This window comes from Sabethes cyaneus, chromosome 3, assembly GCF_943734655.1.
Source record: "Sabethes cyaneus chromosome 3, idSabCyanKW18_F2, whole genome shotgun sequence".
Taxonomy (NCBI): Eukaryota; Metazoa; Arthropoda; class Insecta; order Diptera; family Culicidae; genus Sabethes; species Sabethes cyaneus.
In genome coordinates, this window is record NC_071355.1 from 169,328,782 (window position 1) to 169,347,053 (window position 18,272).

The 18,272-nt window shown below is 42.1% G+C and overlaps 1 protein-coding gene across 1 annotated transcript in view; it reads right to left on the minus strand.

Moving 5' to 3' along the window:
* Positions 1–14,195, minus strand: part of LOC128744335 (protein PALS2) — a 72,476-nt gene extending 58,281 nt beyond the window's left edge. Inside the window, exon 1 of the mRNA XM_053841243.1 lies at positions 13,748–14,195. Coding sequence (XP_053697218.1) covers positions 13,748–14,195 — 448 coding nt within the window. The remainder of the gene's footprint in view (positions 1–13,747) is intronic.
* Between the last annotated feature and the right edge of the window lie 4,077 nt (positions 14,196–18,272).

The window sequence follows — 18,272 nt, forward strand, 5'->3', positions numbered from 1 at the left end:
TGAAAAATGCTTGATTTTTTAAAATTTACTATTTTGATCGAATCGCAATTTTCAACATGCTCGATAAAACTCCTTGCTGTTAACACACATTTCGTTGCAGAAGGAAATTTTGATAGAACTAATTCGATTCTCTAATTATCTGGCTGTGCTTTGATAATTTCCATGAATAAAATTATGCGACAGAAATTGTTTGATTTGACCTTTTACGAAATAAAACGATTGATAACATCATGAACTGAGGCAACATAGATTTCTAGATGGCTATAGGTGCGAAATGGAGCTGCCACCTGCGAAAGTTTATTCTTTCTGTGAAGCAGAATGGAGATTTATAAAAGGGTGCAAAAGACAGACAATACTTCGCACAAATTTTACAAACGCTCCATATGGCAGTTGCATGAGAGTGCAAGAGATCGGTTTGTGCTTACATAGCGAAATGCAACTACACATTCAAAGAGACAGTCAAGCTCCCGTATATGAGGAGAATTAAATTATTTGTTTCACTAGATTGGTGAAGATTGTATACGAAAATCGTACATTTACACATATATACAGCAATGTTTAAACAAAAACAAACGATTACGATGCTAAAATTGGCTTAATATCTTTTCTATCGTTCATATTTATTTAGCAGATGCATCAACCATGCTAATGTAGAGCTGACTGTTTGATTTTTGTGCTAGTTGCTGTACGCGACATTGTTGCCTACATACAGGCAATATCTCGATTACGCCAGATTTTATACTGCACGTTAGGTTATTGCTGTCAGAGTGTATGGTTTAATAGCAATATCGTCTTGATTTCTACGTGATCAATTTCACCCGTTATTTGTAAATTTTCAATCTCACGATTACATTAAGTTTTATCTAAAATAAAACTATTTATATAAGATATAGATGATACTGTCGTGTAGCCAGCACTACAGTACTTATTTTAAAATTGAATCATCTTCCTAAATATGTTTCTATTCAAAGATATTTAAAAAATACTCGAAAAAGTGATCAATTTCACCCGAATTCACGGTACGTGCTACCCTTGACGGTTCAAAATCAAGCGTCAGAATAGCAGGTGAGACATCGGACTCGTTTGTAACGTTAGATAGTCTGAAACAAGGTGACGCCCAAGTAACAATTTGGGTTTTATTGCACTTTTATGATGGCATTTAAGACCAAAATTGGTGGCTGCCAATAAGGCCTTCTACGGATTACGTAGCCAGCTGAGGTGCCGTAGCCTATAACTCCGTACAAAACTCGCGCTCTATAAGACGCTAATTTTCGACCGACCGACGAGCTTTTGGTGTTTTTGAGCGTAAGATCCTGCGATCAATTCTTAGCGGCATATTAGACGATAGAGTGTGGCGCAGGCACATGAATCATGAAATATACCAAGTATACCAAGACGCTCATCCTCACGTCGGCTTCCTGCATGGCTTATTTCCGAGGCAAAAAACTCATTCCCCACGAGTGCCCGTGAGGTTGGTAGCGCACTGGGATACAAATTTTGCATTACTTTTTCTTCTTCTTCATCTTCACCCTCGATTCTACTCACGAGCGGGAGCGCGAGTCCTTGCGTGTAATCGGCATCAGCAGATCGGGCTGCAACGACGAACGACGAGCGACAACTGTAGCTGTTAGCTAAACACATACGCGCAAAAACTCGTCGCACTGCATGATGAAATTAAAGGGGGAGCTTTGAAGGAATTCCCATGCGGGCGTGTTCGTTAGAATGAGTACGCGTGTGTGAGAAAATTAGACCACAAGAGTGCGGGCTTCGCAACTCTGCAGCCTATCAGCCAGCGTGACAGGAACAAAAATGGTCGAAGAAATAATACTCTCTTTGGGTAAATGTGTGGGGAATAACAGTTGGATGAGCGCAACAAAACTTGACATTAAACTTGACATTTGGCAACAAAACAATTAATTAAACGGAATATCAGACGGCCTAGTGGTGTAATTGATTAACTAATACGCTCAACTGGAAATTGAGAGCTGTAAGTTCGAATCTTACCTCCGCATAGTCAATATTTTTAGTCCAAGATCAAGTCCAAGATAACCCCACCTGCAAATGACGAATCTCTGTAGAGACATGTTCGAACGAGCCTGAAGCTACTGAGAACCAGAGCAGAGGGCCCAAAGCCCCTACAAAGAGGATGGTTTGAATAGCTGTTATGCATGACTATTACGTAATGACCTGAATGGATAAACCCCTAATCCAAGGTGTGACGCGACCGGTGCAGAGGGATGAATGGTGGAGGGGGGAGGGGGTGGAGGAACAGGACCTAAAGGATGCGCTAGCAGAAATTCAGTCCTATTTCTCGTCTATCCTCAACACGCCGACTCGTAGTGAGTCGACAGTCGAGGATGGCACGAGTCCAGATTCATTCTGCCGAATCTCTGACTGTGTGTTGAAGGGTGAACTGAAACAAAGGGAGAGTCGAACAGTCGTGGCCAATGAAGTAATTTGCGGTTTCGTCACCAACGAGAATGACATTTGCTGAGGATCGCTTATGTAGAAGTGAGAGGGGAGCAAATAGTGGAGGAGAAGATCCGGGAGTTTGGAATTTGATGTTGTTGATATTACTCCTACTGCAAACAGCCTCAGCGAGGGCCTCAGCTAATGTCAAAAAATCTTTATATGTGTACGTGGTGGAATACTTCATTAGATGGCCTTACAATCACTCAAAGAATAAAAAAAATTATAACGCCGAGTATTAAGGTTTTACTCAAAAGTTGCTGAGTCCTAATAAGAGAGATCTCAGCACGCTTACCGGTCTTGCGACAGGACATTTTCCGGATAAATTTCATCTTCGTCACCAATCCCATTTTTTGGCACCTTTATATTTTTTAATTCGGTGATCAATGGAGTTCAGTGAGTTACTTTTTTCACAGTTTATTGAGGTTACATTTCCAATTTCGTTGGCTTGAAGTTTTTCTTCATCGAGAATTGAATCGTTAACAAATGCGTACAGTTTTACCAGGTCTTGAAAATTAAAAAAATCGAGAGTTTGGATTTTCCAAAATATTCTCCCAATTTAGTGTCAGTTTAGTCTCAATTTTGGGCTTATGAACATTTTAGTGTCCAATTTAGTGTCAGTTTAGTCTCAATTTTGAGGTTATAAACATTTGGGGTATTAAACATTCGTTGTATCAAAGGTATAGTTATCTTTCAAAAATCCATTTTGAATGGTTAAAAGCCCTTTTAAAACCACTCTTTTGTCATTCTGGTTAATTTATGGTGACGATATTTCGAAAACAAACACTGATGAACCGTGCAAGTCGTAAGCATAGTATGGGCAATCGAGTGTTGTGGTAAACAAAGAGTACTTTTAACTAGTTAGTCTATCGAATGTTTTATTTGAATCTTTAAGATAGGTAGTCATTTGCTAACGTTATCGTGGTAAAGCTGCAACAAACTGACTAACGTGAGTGATAAAAATTTGTTTTCATAGAAAACGCTCACGCCATCGAGATTTACTATACTATTTTAGGTCATCGTCTTCTCTACGTACAATGCATAAAAAACATTGAATCATCATGTCGACATTTTAATGTCTTCGACATATTAAAGAATTCTAAAAATCTTTTATTACGCATTTCACTACAGCGATAGTAAAATTTATGGTCTTTTTCCCAAAGCAAGTATGTACTTCACATTCAATAAAATAGCACGCTTCCACCCACTGACAGCACTGTCTGTCTCGAACGCTTCCTCATAAGTGAAATACAGCGTGCGCTCCGAAAACCTATTGCAAATTCACAACTAAATCATAAAACAGGTTTGTACACCAGCAAGAATTGCACTCCATCAGGCGATTGAGAATAGATACTTGGTTCAAGTGTCTACAATCGTACATCCAAAACAATGACAGCAATTTCGAGCAATCATGAACAATCTTGATGAAAATTCTAATTTAATTACATTCCTTAGATGCAACAAAGAGTCGGGCCATAGTCGTTGTCAAAAGTTCTAAGAAAAGGCGAATAAATGCCAACTGACACAGTGTGCTTCTGTTTCCTCTGATCTAACCTCAACCTAAACCTCCTTAACCGCACCGCACATTGAGGTCTTAGCACGCAAGCTTCTCGATCGTGGAACAGGTTTTTCCTGCCCGATCTAACTCTCTCACTCTCACGCTTCAGCCCGGCGAGTCCAGCGAAAAATTCGTTCAGTCGATCGCCACACGACGTTACACAACACAACACAACAATCCCGTCGCGTACAACTCTAGCGAGACCGAGCGTCGTTTAGGTTCAACAACACTGGCAAGACTGACTGTGTGATTTCGACCGAGGGCTCCGTCCGCCGCCGCACTTGCTCTCGCTTCGACCATCGTCTGTGTAGCATAGCAGAGTAAGACCCAAACACAGCTCCACGCCACGCCAACCAGGGATGACGGAGCGTAAACAGTAACGATCGGTCTACGGATAGCCACGCTCAGCCGCACTGTGCATCGTTGAGCGCGCGGATGCTTGAAGCCTGCGATGGGGACGCCATAGCCTTCTTCTAACGTCATTCTGCTTGATGCTGACTGTGATAAAACTGGGAATGATCAAATTTGCATAATCACATGTTGAGTCAGTTCTGCTCATTACTGTAGAATGGTGACGACTAGAAAAATAGGCAATTTACGTGGTAAATTACCATTTGGACCACAATCCAGATTTTTAAATCAGTACAGTCTAACAAATATATACTTTACAATTTAACAGTTCAATTAACTATATGGAAATATATTTATTCTAATTGTTTTATTATTATTATTATTATTTTGGGTTCTCTCTGGTTTTCCAGGTCTCACAATACATTGCAATTTTATTGAGCATCATTTTAAAAGATACCAATTTGTTCATCTAATTTGAAAGTGAAGAAAAACGTACATCTCTTATATTTCGTAAGACAAGCTCTGAATAAATGTTTTTTAAACATCTCTATCACATAAATTCGCACCGATCTCCAAAAACCTACCAGAGAAGAAAGCTCACCCGACTTCGTGCTAGTTGGTTAGCATTTATGTAATTTATGGTGCCCGACAGGCGGAGAAAAAAATAAAGAGAAGTTATTCGAGACGAACAACCAGCACTGTTCAAATATATGTTACTATATGTATATTATTAACATTGGTATGACGTGTAATGTGAAGAGCAAACGCTGTGGTATCAAATAACCCACCAATGGCCCCCAACTTCGCCGAAAGACACGAACCAAAACTCGAACTGAAATCCTAACGATGGCGCAAGTAATCGAATAGATTGAATCATGTTGACTTGTTAGGCTTATTACTGGCCAATCTGCGCCAGTATGACAATTGGCACTCGTGTCGGATTTCAGGTGGAAATCAACCAAACCAAAACTCACCACGAGTAAATTCCTGTCGATTTGAGTTATTTTACCACCTCAACGCCACTCTTGAAGAAAAAGGGAGAGTTCCAGTGAGTGCCCGTTACTATACGTTCTGCTACACAGTCATTCTGCTGTCTAATTTATGCTTACCGCTCAATGGTTTCTCTCTTTCCACATACCTATTTTCCCGCTTTGCTGCGCGCCGGACTGGAGTTAACTTCGTCATGTTTCCCCCTTTACCAGGCCGTTATATTACAACCAGCTCCCTTTGTTGATGTTGAATGAACGAAGCCCGAAATGTAAGGCAAGTAAATATACGGAACCATTACTGCCTGCAGTGTTAAGTAAGCCGCTGCACAATCGAAGATTTGATCATTCACCTGTTGAATTGTTGATAGAGTATTTCAGAAGTTACTGGAACTAATAGGACCGCTCCTCGGAAGATCACATTATTATATTGAACTTCTTGTTGTCTTTTAGTTTATAGTTGATGACTAAAACTATTTTTGTCCAGATTAATTACGAATTTCGATCCTTTAATGAGAAAATATTTTCCAAATATAGGACCCCCTATTATGAAAGGCATGTCGAGTAACTCGACTAGATTCAGTCATTGTCGAATGTCGATTAGGGGAAAGATGGGCAGCACAGCGGCTAAAAGCACGACCAAAACCAGACACTCACTCGTCATTTGTTGACAGTAGCGTCGCCTGCTTTTTAGCGGTCGACTCAATCGTGTTACTCGACAAAAGCATGTCACGTGTGACTATTATAATACCAAAAGTAGACCAGCCGGTCAAAGCGACAATCGCTCGGTTTGTTTACATTGTCATCGGTAAATACGGCTTATCCCTCGAATCGATGTCGTGCTGCCGAAAGAGGGTAAGCAGGATTCTTGAGACCTGTTGAAACTCCGTTACAACCATTAACACCAAGCCACTAACAGAGCAGCAGAGCACGGCTTCTTCTTCTTTTCTTTAGTGGCGATGGTCCGTTATCGACCCTGCTCCAAACGGACTATGGTTCTCCAGAACTGTCGGTCCTGGGATACCGTTCTCCAATCCCGTTGAACGCCAGCTGAACGTGCATCGTCCTGGACAGCGCACATTCACCGAGTGCGGGGTCTTCCCGGAAATCTACGGCGGCTTCCTGGTTCTCTGCTGAAAACAGTTTTAGCTACTCATACGTCGGGCATTCTGGCCACATGTCCAGCTTACCAAAGCCCTCGACATTGTACTACCTTCGTAGCATATTTGTAAACTTGATACTGCTCGTGGTTCATGCCGCGGCGCATCACTCCATTGTCTATATAAATCACAGAATTTCACTCTCAAAAACCCCTTAGCACTCGCTCAGCTTTCTTTAGCATCGATAGTTTATGTCCGTAAAAGGCCACCGGGATGATTAGTGTTCTGTAGAGCGCCAGTTTTAAGCAAATTTTCAAACTAAGGGACTTTAGCTGGTTACGTAATCTGTAGAATCCGTACTTCACATCGTTCCCCAGCCAACTCTACTTCGGTGTCAACATTATTTGGACTCCCCCCTGCCAGCAACCAAGTACTTCATTTTGGTGGAGTAATTAGTAAATCCCAATCTTGTTGCTTCCCATTTAAAAGGCCCAAAGATCTTTTTCACTGCTCTGCGGTTGATTCCAATGATATTGACGTCATCCGCAAAATCAAGAATCATGTGAGATCTCAAGTTGATAGTCCCGTTTCTTTCCATGTTTGCTCTACGTAATGTACCTTCAAAGGCAACGTTGAATAGCAGGTTAGAGAGTGCATCCCCTTACTTCAGCCCATCCAACGTCACGAAAGTGACCGAGGTCTCTCCCGTTATACAGACTCAAGACATTGACTCATCCAGCTTCGCACCAATCAGCGTAACTAGTCCCATCGGAAAACCATGTGCTAGCATAATCAGCCACAGCTCATTTCGTTTTTCTGAATCGTACACCACTTTAAAGCCCATTAATGCATTAACGCAGGGTAAATATCTGAGCCATTGTGAAGCGATCCTCACGAAAACCAGCGTACTACTCGCCGACGAACGACTTCGTTAACCTGATCATTCTTCTGATGTGTCACTCTCTGGCATTTGGTATTAATCCAGCTCTCACACTATCTTCCACACGTCATGCCTACTATCTTGCAGTTGTTTCAACGGCAGCGTCGTGGAGATTCCTCGACAGCCCACTTATATCCCTTTCTGCCTACTGTTCTGCGATTCGTTGATCAACCGTTCTGGCGTATTCAGCTGGTGCGCCGTCAACCGCTGGATGTTGAATCCCAGAATTCTCTAAGTGCGAGCCTTCGCCGCATTCGACAATCTAGCGCCAACCTTACGCACGACAAGTTAGTGGTCAGAGTCGATATTTGGTCCTTGAAAAGCATCTAGGACATCCGAAAATTGTCGACCGTCAATCAAGACATGATCGATCAGAGAACTGGAGTCTCCATTTAGATGCCTCCAGGTGTGTTTCCGAATATTAAGACGTGGAAAATAGGTGCTGCAGAAGACCTTTCGTCAGGCTACGGAATTTATAAGCCTTATAAATTCCTTTCTCCGCCACTGTATAGTAGATTGAAAAAAGTGCCTGCAATAGAGTCTACTGCACGGAATACCACTCCGAGTGGATGTAGCTCCCGAGCAAGCAAGACAGTTTGTACGGGCTCATATAAAGTTCGCACATTGCAGATACCAGATTTCCAATCGTTATCCATTAATATTTTCTTTGTTTTCTTGCCGTGTCCTATACCCGTTAATTCGTTCCATATTTCCATTTTCATCGTTCGTGGTAAACGAGATTTTCGGACTACCACCTTAACGGAGTCACGAAGGCTATATCCAGCTCATGGGTCTACCATCTTAGATTTAGCAGGCGAGAACCAGCATTTTAAGTTTAACCGCACGTTCTGAGACAGACACTGTTTCAGCCACCTGGGGAGCAGGCGCTCAAGTTCGCACCTCTTGGTTTAGACTATCGATCGTGATCGTTTGCCGGAAATGTACCACCTCGTGGGTATCATCGGTCACGTTGAAGAAGCTGAAAAATAACAGCAAGAGAAAAGGATAGCATTATAGCGGAACTTGGACCCGTCCTTTGAAAATTCCGAGTTCTCGTAGGTCCTGTTCGAGTAAAGTCCTCTTCTCATGCCCACAGAAGACAGCCCGTCCTATTTGCGTTCTACGCAAAGTGCTCTTTGTGCGGAAACGATTAAACGATTGCAAATGCTTTTGGAAAACCCCGAAAGTTTGGCATCGTGGCACTGCAGAAGATCTGTCGCAAAGGCGAGAAGGTGTGGAGGATCCGTGGTGGCAAAGCTTTCCAGAGTGGTGGAGCGACCAACGAGCTGGGAACGGGCTTCGTAGTGTTGGGCAAAATGCAGGATCGCGTAATGGACTGGAAAGCGATCAACGAGAAGATGTGCGTGTTGAGGATAAAAGGCCGTTTCTTCAACTATACCATCATAAACGTGCATTGTCCACATGAAGGTAGACCCGACGACGAGAAGGAAGCGTTCTATGCGCAGTTGAAGGCAACCTACGACAGCTGCTCACGACGGGACATCAAGATCGTCATCGGGGATATAAACGCCCAGGTCGGCCGGGAAGCAATGTATAGACCGGTGATCGGGCCCCATAGCCTGCACACCGACACGAACGATAACGGCCAGCGATGCATCAACTTTGCGGCTTCCGGAGGCTTGGTGATCAAAAGCACCTTCTTTCCGTACAAAGATATCCACAAGGCCAACTGGAGATCACCTGACCAACGAACCTCGAACCAAATCGACCATATTCTCATCGAGGGCCGGTTTTTCTCGAACATCACCAACGTACGCTTCCTACGGAGTGCGGATATTGACTCGGACCACTACCTAGTAGCAGTGTGCTCTCAAAACTATCGACGGTCAATACCTCGCGACAAAGTCACCCTCCTCGGCTAAACATTCGGCAACTAGACAACCCACAAACTGCCGAAAACTACGCGCGCGTACTGTATGAAGTTCTGCCTTCCTCTGTGGAGCTAGATGCTTCGAACTTCGAAAACGGATGGAGTAGGATACGCTCGACCGTCAACGAGGCCGCTACCGCGGTGCTAGGTGTGGAAACCTCGGATGCACGAAATGATTGGTTTGACGGGTAATGCCAAGAAGCGATGGAGGGGAAGAAAAGAGCTTGGGAAAACTATCTGAGCATATCTACGGTGGAATTTGGCCAAGTATCGACGAGCGAGGAATGAGTTGACCACGATCCTGAGGAGGAAAAAGCGCCAGTATGAGGACAGAGATCGTGAGGAGCTAGAACAACTATTCCGGGCTAATTACACCCGCAAGTTTTACGAGAAGGTGAACCAAACTCGCAAGGCCCACACACACATCTAATCACAAACTAGCGCGAGGTGGTCGACAGGTGGAAGCAGGTCTTCGATGAGCACCTCAACGGCGATATAGCAGCAGGAGATGCAATGGAAGTAAACCTCGGAGTACCTACAAACGACAACAGCGTACCGGCTCCCGATCTCGAAGAGAAATCGAGAAATCGGTCTGCTGAAGAATAATAGAGCCGCCGGAAAAGACCGACTCCCGGTTGAACTGTATAAAAATGGCAAAGAACCGCTAGCAACGAAACTTTACTGGCTAATTTCAAGGATTTGGGAAGAAGAGAAACTACCAAAGGAGTGGATGGAAGGCGTAGTCTGTCCCATTTATAAAAAGGGCGACCGGCTAGACTGCTGTATCTACCGCGGCATTACGCTGGTCAACGCCGCCTACAAGGTGCTCTCCTAGATTTTGTTGCGTCGTCTATCCCCAATAGCAAGAGAATTCGTAGGGCAGTATCAGGCGGGCTTTATGGGGGCCCGTGCTACTACGGATCAAATTTTTACTCTCCGACAAATCCTTCAGAAATGTAGAGAGTACAACCAGCCCACGCATCATATTTTCGTGGATTTCAGAGCAGCATACGATACCGTTGAACGTGAACAGCTATGTCAGATAATGCACGAGTACGGTTTTCCGGACAAACTGACGCGGCTAATCGAAGCTACTCTGGAACGAGTGATGTGTCACGTGCGCGTTTCGGGGACACTCTCAAGTCCTTTCGAATCGCGCAGAGGGTTACGGCAAGGGGATGGACTGTGATGTATGTTATTCAATATCGCTATTGAAGGTGTGATCCGGCGAGCGGGCATCGAAACGAGAGGAACGATCTTCAGCAAGAGTAGCCAACTCCTAGCCTTTGCAGACGACCTCGACATCATTACTAGAAACCGTGGGACGGCAGAGGCAATCTACGCCAGACTAAAAACGGAGGCTAGGAGGATAGGGTTACAAATTAATGCATCGAAAACCAAATATATGGTAGGAAGAGGCTTCCAAGAAAGTAACGTTTGCCTCCCACGAACAGTGACTATTGATGGCGATGAACTGGAAGGGGTTGATGAGTTCGTATATTTGGGATCTCTGGTCACCGCCGACAATAATACGAGTAAGGAGATCCAACGACGCATTCAAGCAGGAAATCGAGCCTACTTTTCCCTCCGCAAGACGTTTCGATCTAGTAGCATACGCCGCCGCACAAAGCTGACGATGTAAAAAATGCTAATAAGACCGGTAGTCCTCTACAGACTTGAATAAGTAACTTTGCTTACGGAAGACATACGTGCACTTGCCGTTTTTGAACGAAAGGTGTTGCGGACTATTTTAGGCGGAGTGCAAACGGAAAGCGAAGAATGGCTGAGACGTATGAATCACGAGTGTATGAATCACTTGGAGAGATTCCCATCGTAACCTGGCGAAAGTTGGGAGACTACGGTGGGCCGGTCACGTCGCAAGGATGCCGGACGACTCTTCAAGAACCCCACCGGCACGAGGAATAGAGGGGCTCAACGTGCACGATGGCTCGACCAGGTTGAAGCCGACTTGCGTGTGTCGAGACGCGCAACGAATTGGCGAATTAGCCCAGGACCGAGTACAATGGAGAGGAATTTTTGATACGGCAAGAGCCACCCCGGCTCTGGGCTTATTAAGTAAGTAAGTAAATGCTTTTGGAGTCCATAGTTTTCTAGTGCAGTGTTGAATAACCGGTAGGAAAGACCATCACCGTATCGAAGTCCGAAACTCTCAATGGGTCCAATAGCCCAACCGAAATTCTCACTCAGCACTGAATCTCATGCATTATACGCATGACAAGTCTGATCAGTCTCTCCGGAAAGTCATTTTCGTCGATAATTTTCCATAACTCATGTCGGTTTACTTTATTATACGTGGCTTTGAAGGTTATCAACAAGTGATACGCGGGAACGTGGAATTCGCGGTACAGCTCTTCTTTATCTTTGAAGAAATATGGACCAATGATTTCCCCGGCTAATAAACCACACTAAATAGATCATTTTCAAAGATGCAATAGCAACTTTTGTGCTCATCACATGAAATTCAACAATTTCGTTCATCATTATGTCCATTCAGCCAGGAAGGAGCTTCATTGCTAAGCACAATTTTGTGGTCTTCTTAAAGTTGATGGATCTGAGATAGGCTAACCAGACGTTCCGTATTTTATTGTGCCAGTTGAATGCTGAAGAACGCCACGGATGAGTTTTTTTCTGGAAATTTCGAAGCATTTTTCAAGAAAAAAGTTTTTCTATTTGCAAAAAATCGATTAAATAAGTACATTCAGTGTAAATAGTTATTTAATTTTGTTATTGTACTGTCATGTACTATAGAACCAAATAAGCAGATAGACCAATATGTCCAGCATTTATCCAAAAATAATTTAGTAACTTTAATCTGAGCTCCAATTACTAAACATTAGAGATCATTCGGTTTTCAACTCTTAAACGACCGGTTTTATACGGCTTCAGGCTAACCTTCTTGCGTAATTTCTTCCATGTCGTCAAGTAACACAGTTCCAATTACTTTCTTCACAATCACAAGAGATCAACAATTCACGACAGGGGTCAATCCCGGCGTAGTGGTTAGCATTCACGCTTCTCACACCGAGGACCTGGGTTCAAATCGCAACCCCGCAGAAGTCACGAATGACCTAAGCTGTTAAAGTGATTATAATCAAACAAAATCAAACAAAACAAACAATTCACGGTCACATCAACACTTTCTACTTTCTATGTACTCTACGAACATGGATCAAAGGTTTGATGTTCAATAGAGAATAATTCATATGAAATTTGTCCTGTGAACTCTAACAACTTGCACACTAGGCTAATTATAACGACCGTAAAATGGACAAAGTTTGCGAAACATAGTTTTCACAGAGCATAATATCCAATGATTTAAAAACATTGCTCAGATGTAAGTCTTTTCATGATGAAATGGCAATACAAACTGATCATTTCATTTTACTTTCATACTATACATCTCAGGAATCACGTGTGAGCTCTCAGAATCTTCAAAAAACACTGTTTATTGTTTACATTAATTAATAAACATTAGAATTGTAACCATCAGATTCAGATCAGATTTTCTATAACCACAACTTGTAAACTAACTATCTTATCTAAATCATACAATGTAAAAATGAATAGTAACTTCAAGTATCTTAGATGTTCCAATCCTAAGCATTATCTTGACGAAATATGTCTTTTTCGAAGTCATTTTCTTAATTCAAACAATGATAGGATTGTTTGGTACTGGAGAAATTTGACAAAAAACCTTTCTATAGGTTTTAAATTACTATTATGTTAAATTATTGAAAAATGAACTTATTAAAAAAAATGGATACCTATATTGCCTATATTATGTCTGAGCCTAACCAGCCACACCGATACTTTCGTACTTCTGCCAGTAACGCACGAAATTTACAGAGGCATGAGAAAGTAACAATAACGAAAAATACCAGCCATCAAGGTGTACTCCGGTATTTAGCACCTTCCCTCAACCATTGAAATGCGCAGCAGTTCCAAACGAAAAATATAAAAGTAGCCAACCTAACGCGCCAGTCGTCAAAGCACTAACGATTATTGAATTATCCAAGCGAGACCGCTCGCCGCAAACCTTCCACCCGGTGGTCGTTTATCAACAATCGTATATGTACTGACCTACCTACAAAGGAGTCTTATATACGCAGTATAAAAGTCTTACCCCATGCCCCAACACATAACCTGTCAGAACGAACTAAAAAAGAAAAAAAAACAATCAATCGATAGCCACCACAATAGTTGCGTCTCAGTTTTTCACAAGTGTGTTATTTCTGTATTTTTAAATGATTCTAATTAGGACAATAGTCTGAATCTACTACAACCATAGCACCCCACACATCCCCCTGCGGCCGACAATGACAAGGTGTGAGATTAACACTGGTGAAACGAAAACCCAGCGTCTCCATCTAATCAAATTTCACGCGAGAGCGCATCGTACATTGTGCTAGAAAATATAATTCTTTTACTCACCATAACCGCTGGCAAACTCTACAATTTTTTCCGAACTTCTCAGCAATCCAAAATTATTCCACAGGTTATTGATTCGTCGTCCGAAAGACTTTCTTCGGACCGGCTTTCCTTGTTCGCCCGATCGACCTACTGTCCTCTTCGGTAGCTTTCTTTTGGTCGGCTTCCTAATCTCATAACGATTCGCACAATCGTCCGCAATCGATATCACGTCAGGTGGACGAATTATACTGCTATTGTTGTTGTTATTATTTTCCTCGCTAATACTAACTAGTGACGTCGGTTCGCTAGCTTCCGGATCAGCGATAGGCGCTTTTGCGTAAGGAACATGCCGCTGATTATTATCTACGGGTGGTGGATTTTTGCGTTTTCCAAACAGTGATTTTAAATTGTCTGTAAAACTGGTACTTTTGCGACTAACACCATTTCTGGTTTCGTAGGATTGAACCATTTTCAATTATATTTTCTGCACTGTTTAGAACATGCTTCAAACTGAACTGCCTCGCAAACGAAGGCGAACGACACTGATTAAACCCTTTCTTCCCGCGGGAGTCAACCAGTTCAGTGAACTGATAGGAAAATGTAAATTTCTTCAGCATTTATTATTCACACACCAGTAAGCACGTGGTACACACGCGAATGTTGTGCATTTGGCACGACACCCACTGCGTCTCAGGTCAATTCGCTACTATGTTACCTAGGTACTGCCGTCCAACCACACGAATGGTTCTTGCCACTCTGTTCAGTACCAACTGAGTCACCACTTGCTAGTTCAAGGCACCGGCGCCTACCGAAATCGTCATTCTATGGCAAACTTATACGCTGCCGTTCCCTCATTCGCAGGAGCATTGCACACTCAAGACAAAAAACAGTTGTTGTGTTAGCGCTAGGCCGTGACAGAACAGAAAGACTGTTTCATTTTGTATTGGCCTCATATAAAAGATATATAATCACTATGAAAACCGGGAAAAAGAAAAACTTCATCTATCACAAACTTTACAGTTTCAACTAAGAAACTCATGGAAAGAATACTATGAAAATCGTTTTTTATAACGGCTGCTAATTTTTGAACTATAAAAAAGTAGAGTAATTATATTGCTTCATACAAACTGTGACCAATTACACTTACAATTACAAATATTCGTCCAATTGTATTAAATTTGGTGAAATTTACCAACAATTATTGCTATAAGTCAAGTGGACCAGACGTCCCGGATTTTGTGAGACAGTTCCGGATAGCCAAGCGTCCCGTAAAGTGTGCCGCATTAATTTTTTATCGTGCCAATTAAATATCAAAACACTACAGGTGAAACTAATTGTTTGTTAAAAATTTCGAAAAATTTCCGAGAAAATCTCTGTATACGAAAAATCGTTGGAAAAGGTAGAGTCAGCTGAAAAGTTTATGTAATTTTGTATTGAGTTACCTCTAAATAAATTTGCTATGTACTACAAAGCCGCTAAGGTACTCCCTAGATCATGTTACGCCGGATAACACAAAGTTTCGTAGGGAATATCAAGCGGGCTTCATGAGAATTCGCGCCACTAAGGATCAAATTTTATCATCCGACAGATCTTGCAGGTATGTCGGGAATACAACGTTCCCACGCATCACATCTTTAATTACTTCAAAGCAGCATACGATACAGCCGATCCCGATCGAACTATGGCGGACAATACACGAACACGGTTTGCGGACAAACAGCCGCAACTGATCAGGCCTACATTGGATCGAGGGATGTGTTTCGTAAGCATCTCGAAGACACTCTCGAGTCCCTTCGAGACGCAGCGAGGGTTGAAACAAGGTGACGGCTTATCCTGCACACTACTTAACATCGCTCTTGAGTAAGTGATCTGACGATCGGGCATCGAAACGACAGGCATGATTTTCAGCAAAAGTAATCAACTCCTAAGCTTCGCAGCTGACTTTGACAAACTGAAAGTGAAGTCTATTGAGATTGGGCTAAAAATAAATGTACCGAAGACGAAATACTGGCACAAAAAACGCGACGAGCTAGAAGTGATAGATGAATTCGTGTATTTGAGATCGCTGGTGACTGCAAACAACAACACTAGTGAGGGAATCCAACGGCGAATTCCAACAGGAAATCGGGTCTACTGTGTCCTTCGCAAAACGCTACGACCAAAACTCATACGCCGCCGTACGAAACTGACAATGTACAAAACCTTTATTGGGCCAGTAGTTCTTTATATACTTGAAGCTGTGACGCTGCCTTGCCGTGTTCGAGCGGCAATCTGAGAGCGGAGAGTGTTGGAGGCATATGAATCACGAAATACAGGCATTGCTTAGAGAGCATTCCATCATACATCTGGCTAAGTCGGCAGGCTACGGTGGACTGGACACGTCGTAAGGATGCCGGACGATCGTGCGACGAAACCCGTTCTCTTCAACAACTCAACCGGCACCAGAAACAGAGGGGCACACCATCTTGGTCGAAAGCGACTTGCGACATTGATTTTTTATCGTGCCAGTTAAATATCAAAACGCTGATTTTTTACTAGAAATTTCAAAAAGTTTTCCTAAAAGCTCTCTATTTAAGAGAAATCGTTGAAAAAAGTACTGTCTGCTGGAAAATTGATGTAATTTTGTATTAAGTTACCTATAAATAAATAAAATAGCACAAGGTTTCGTAGGGAATTATCAAGCGGGCTTCATGAGAATTCGTGCCACTAAGGACCAAATTTTACCATCCGACGGATCTTGCAGGTATGTCGAGAATACAACGTTCCCACGCATCACGCATCTTTAATTACTTCAAAGCAGCTTACGATACAGTCGATCGAGCTTTGACAGACAAAGCACGAACACGGTTTGCGGACAAATAGACGCAACTGATGATGTGATGTGTTTCGTGCGTACCTCGGAGACACTCTCGAGTCCCTTCGAGACGCGGCGAGTGTTGAAAAAAGGTGATTGCTTATCCTACATGCAATTCAACATCGCTCTTGAGGAGGTGATTCGATAATCGGGCATCGAAACAGCAAGCACGATTTTCAGCAAAAGTAACCAACTCTAAGGCTTCGCAGATGATTTTGACAAGCCGCAATACAGCCGCAAAATACGCGCCTCCCACGAACGAATGACGATGACGAACTAAAAGTGATAGATGATTTCGTGTATTTGAGATCGCTGTGTACTGCGAACAACAACACTAGTAAGCCCAGCTAGCACCAACTCCCCAGATAACACAAAATCGTAATAGAAAGTTCACATTAAATCGTTTTCATGTCAATTTCACATTGGAATTGTATAATGATTAGAGTATGTCAAATCGAAGTGAACAATAAGTTGTTTTGCAGTCGTGCGAGTCTTTATATAAAATTCATGACTGTAAATTATAAAGCAGGATAGACAATTGCAATATTTGATTATATCTTAATCATATATTCAGGAGTATTTAGTTGCGTGTTATAAAAACTGCGCAAAATAGAATTACAAATATATATCGCCTCCACTTTGGTACATATATGTTCTTATATGGCGTTAACTATAAATTTTTCGTTCAGATATGATTTCGTATACCTCAGTTGCAATCGAGATATACAAACCAAATGGTTTACTGCGTCGTATATCTAGGTACGGAAATTGTCGTGAATATCTCCTAACAAACTCGAAATCGTAACTAAAGCTGGATAAAATGGGACCAACTTGATTTTCTATCGTATATAATGATAATAACTGACATACATACGATTTTCTGCACAAAATCGTATAGTAGTACGGAGCGATTTGCGCTTAATCGGATATTATCGTATATAAATACTTATTATATTATATTATATTATATTAATACTTATCGTAACGCTCAAAATTATTTGTAATCACGTACATCGCCTCCAAAATAGCACGGATATTCCAATTTTACGCATCAAATACGATTTATTAGCATGTATATCTGTACGTAATGCTGATTTTTATCTTTTCTTTATACTTATGAAAATGCTAGCTGGGAGGAGATCTAGCGGCGCATTCAAGCAGAAAATCGGTTCTACTGAGTCCTTCGCAAGTCGCTACAATCAAGAAGCATTACATGGAATATATTATAGTTCTAAGCAGCGAAATATGTATAAAACAATTGTCAAAACAAAAGTCGAAACAGGGCAACAATGTAAAGGTTATTTTTGTGAATGCAATTTTACGCGACTTCGACAACTTAATCATCGCTCAGGTTGGGTAGGAGAAGTCATTCATATAACTTATTGGAAAGTTTAGCGCAAACCATTTTGAGAACAAAAACGGCCTGCGACTCATTAACTTGACCGCCTCCAAAAATACGGCCTCACGCAGACTTCTGGTACTTCTGGTATCCAGCTTTTTACGAGCCATAATGGCCGACGTGTTCGTAATATGTGAACAGCATTTTTGACATTTCCCCAATCCAGCTTTTTACGAGCCATAATGGCGGGCGTGCTCGTAATATTTGAACAGCATTTTTGACATTTCCCCAATACATCGCACGTTTTCTTTCCGCGTGTTCACGGTAAAACTAAAGGAATGTACGGAAAGAAA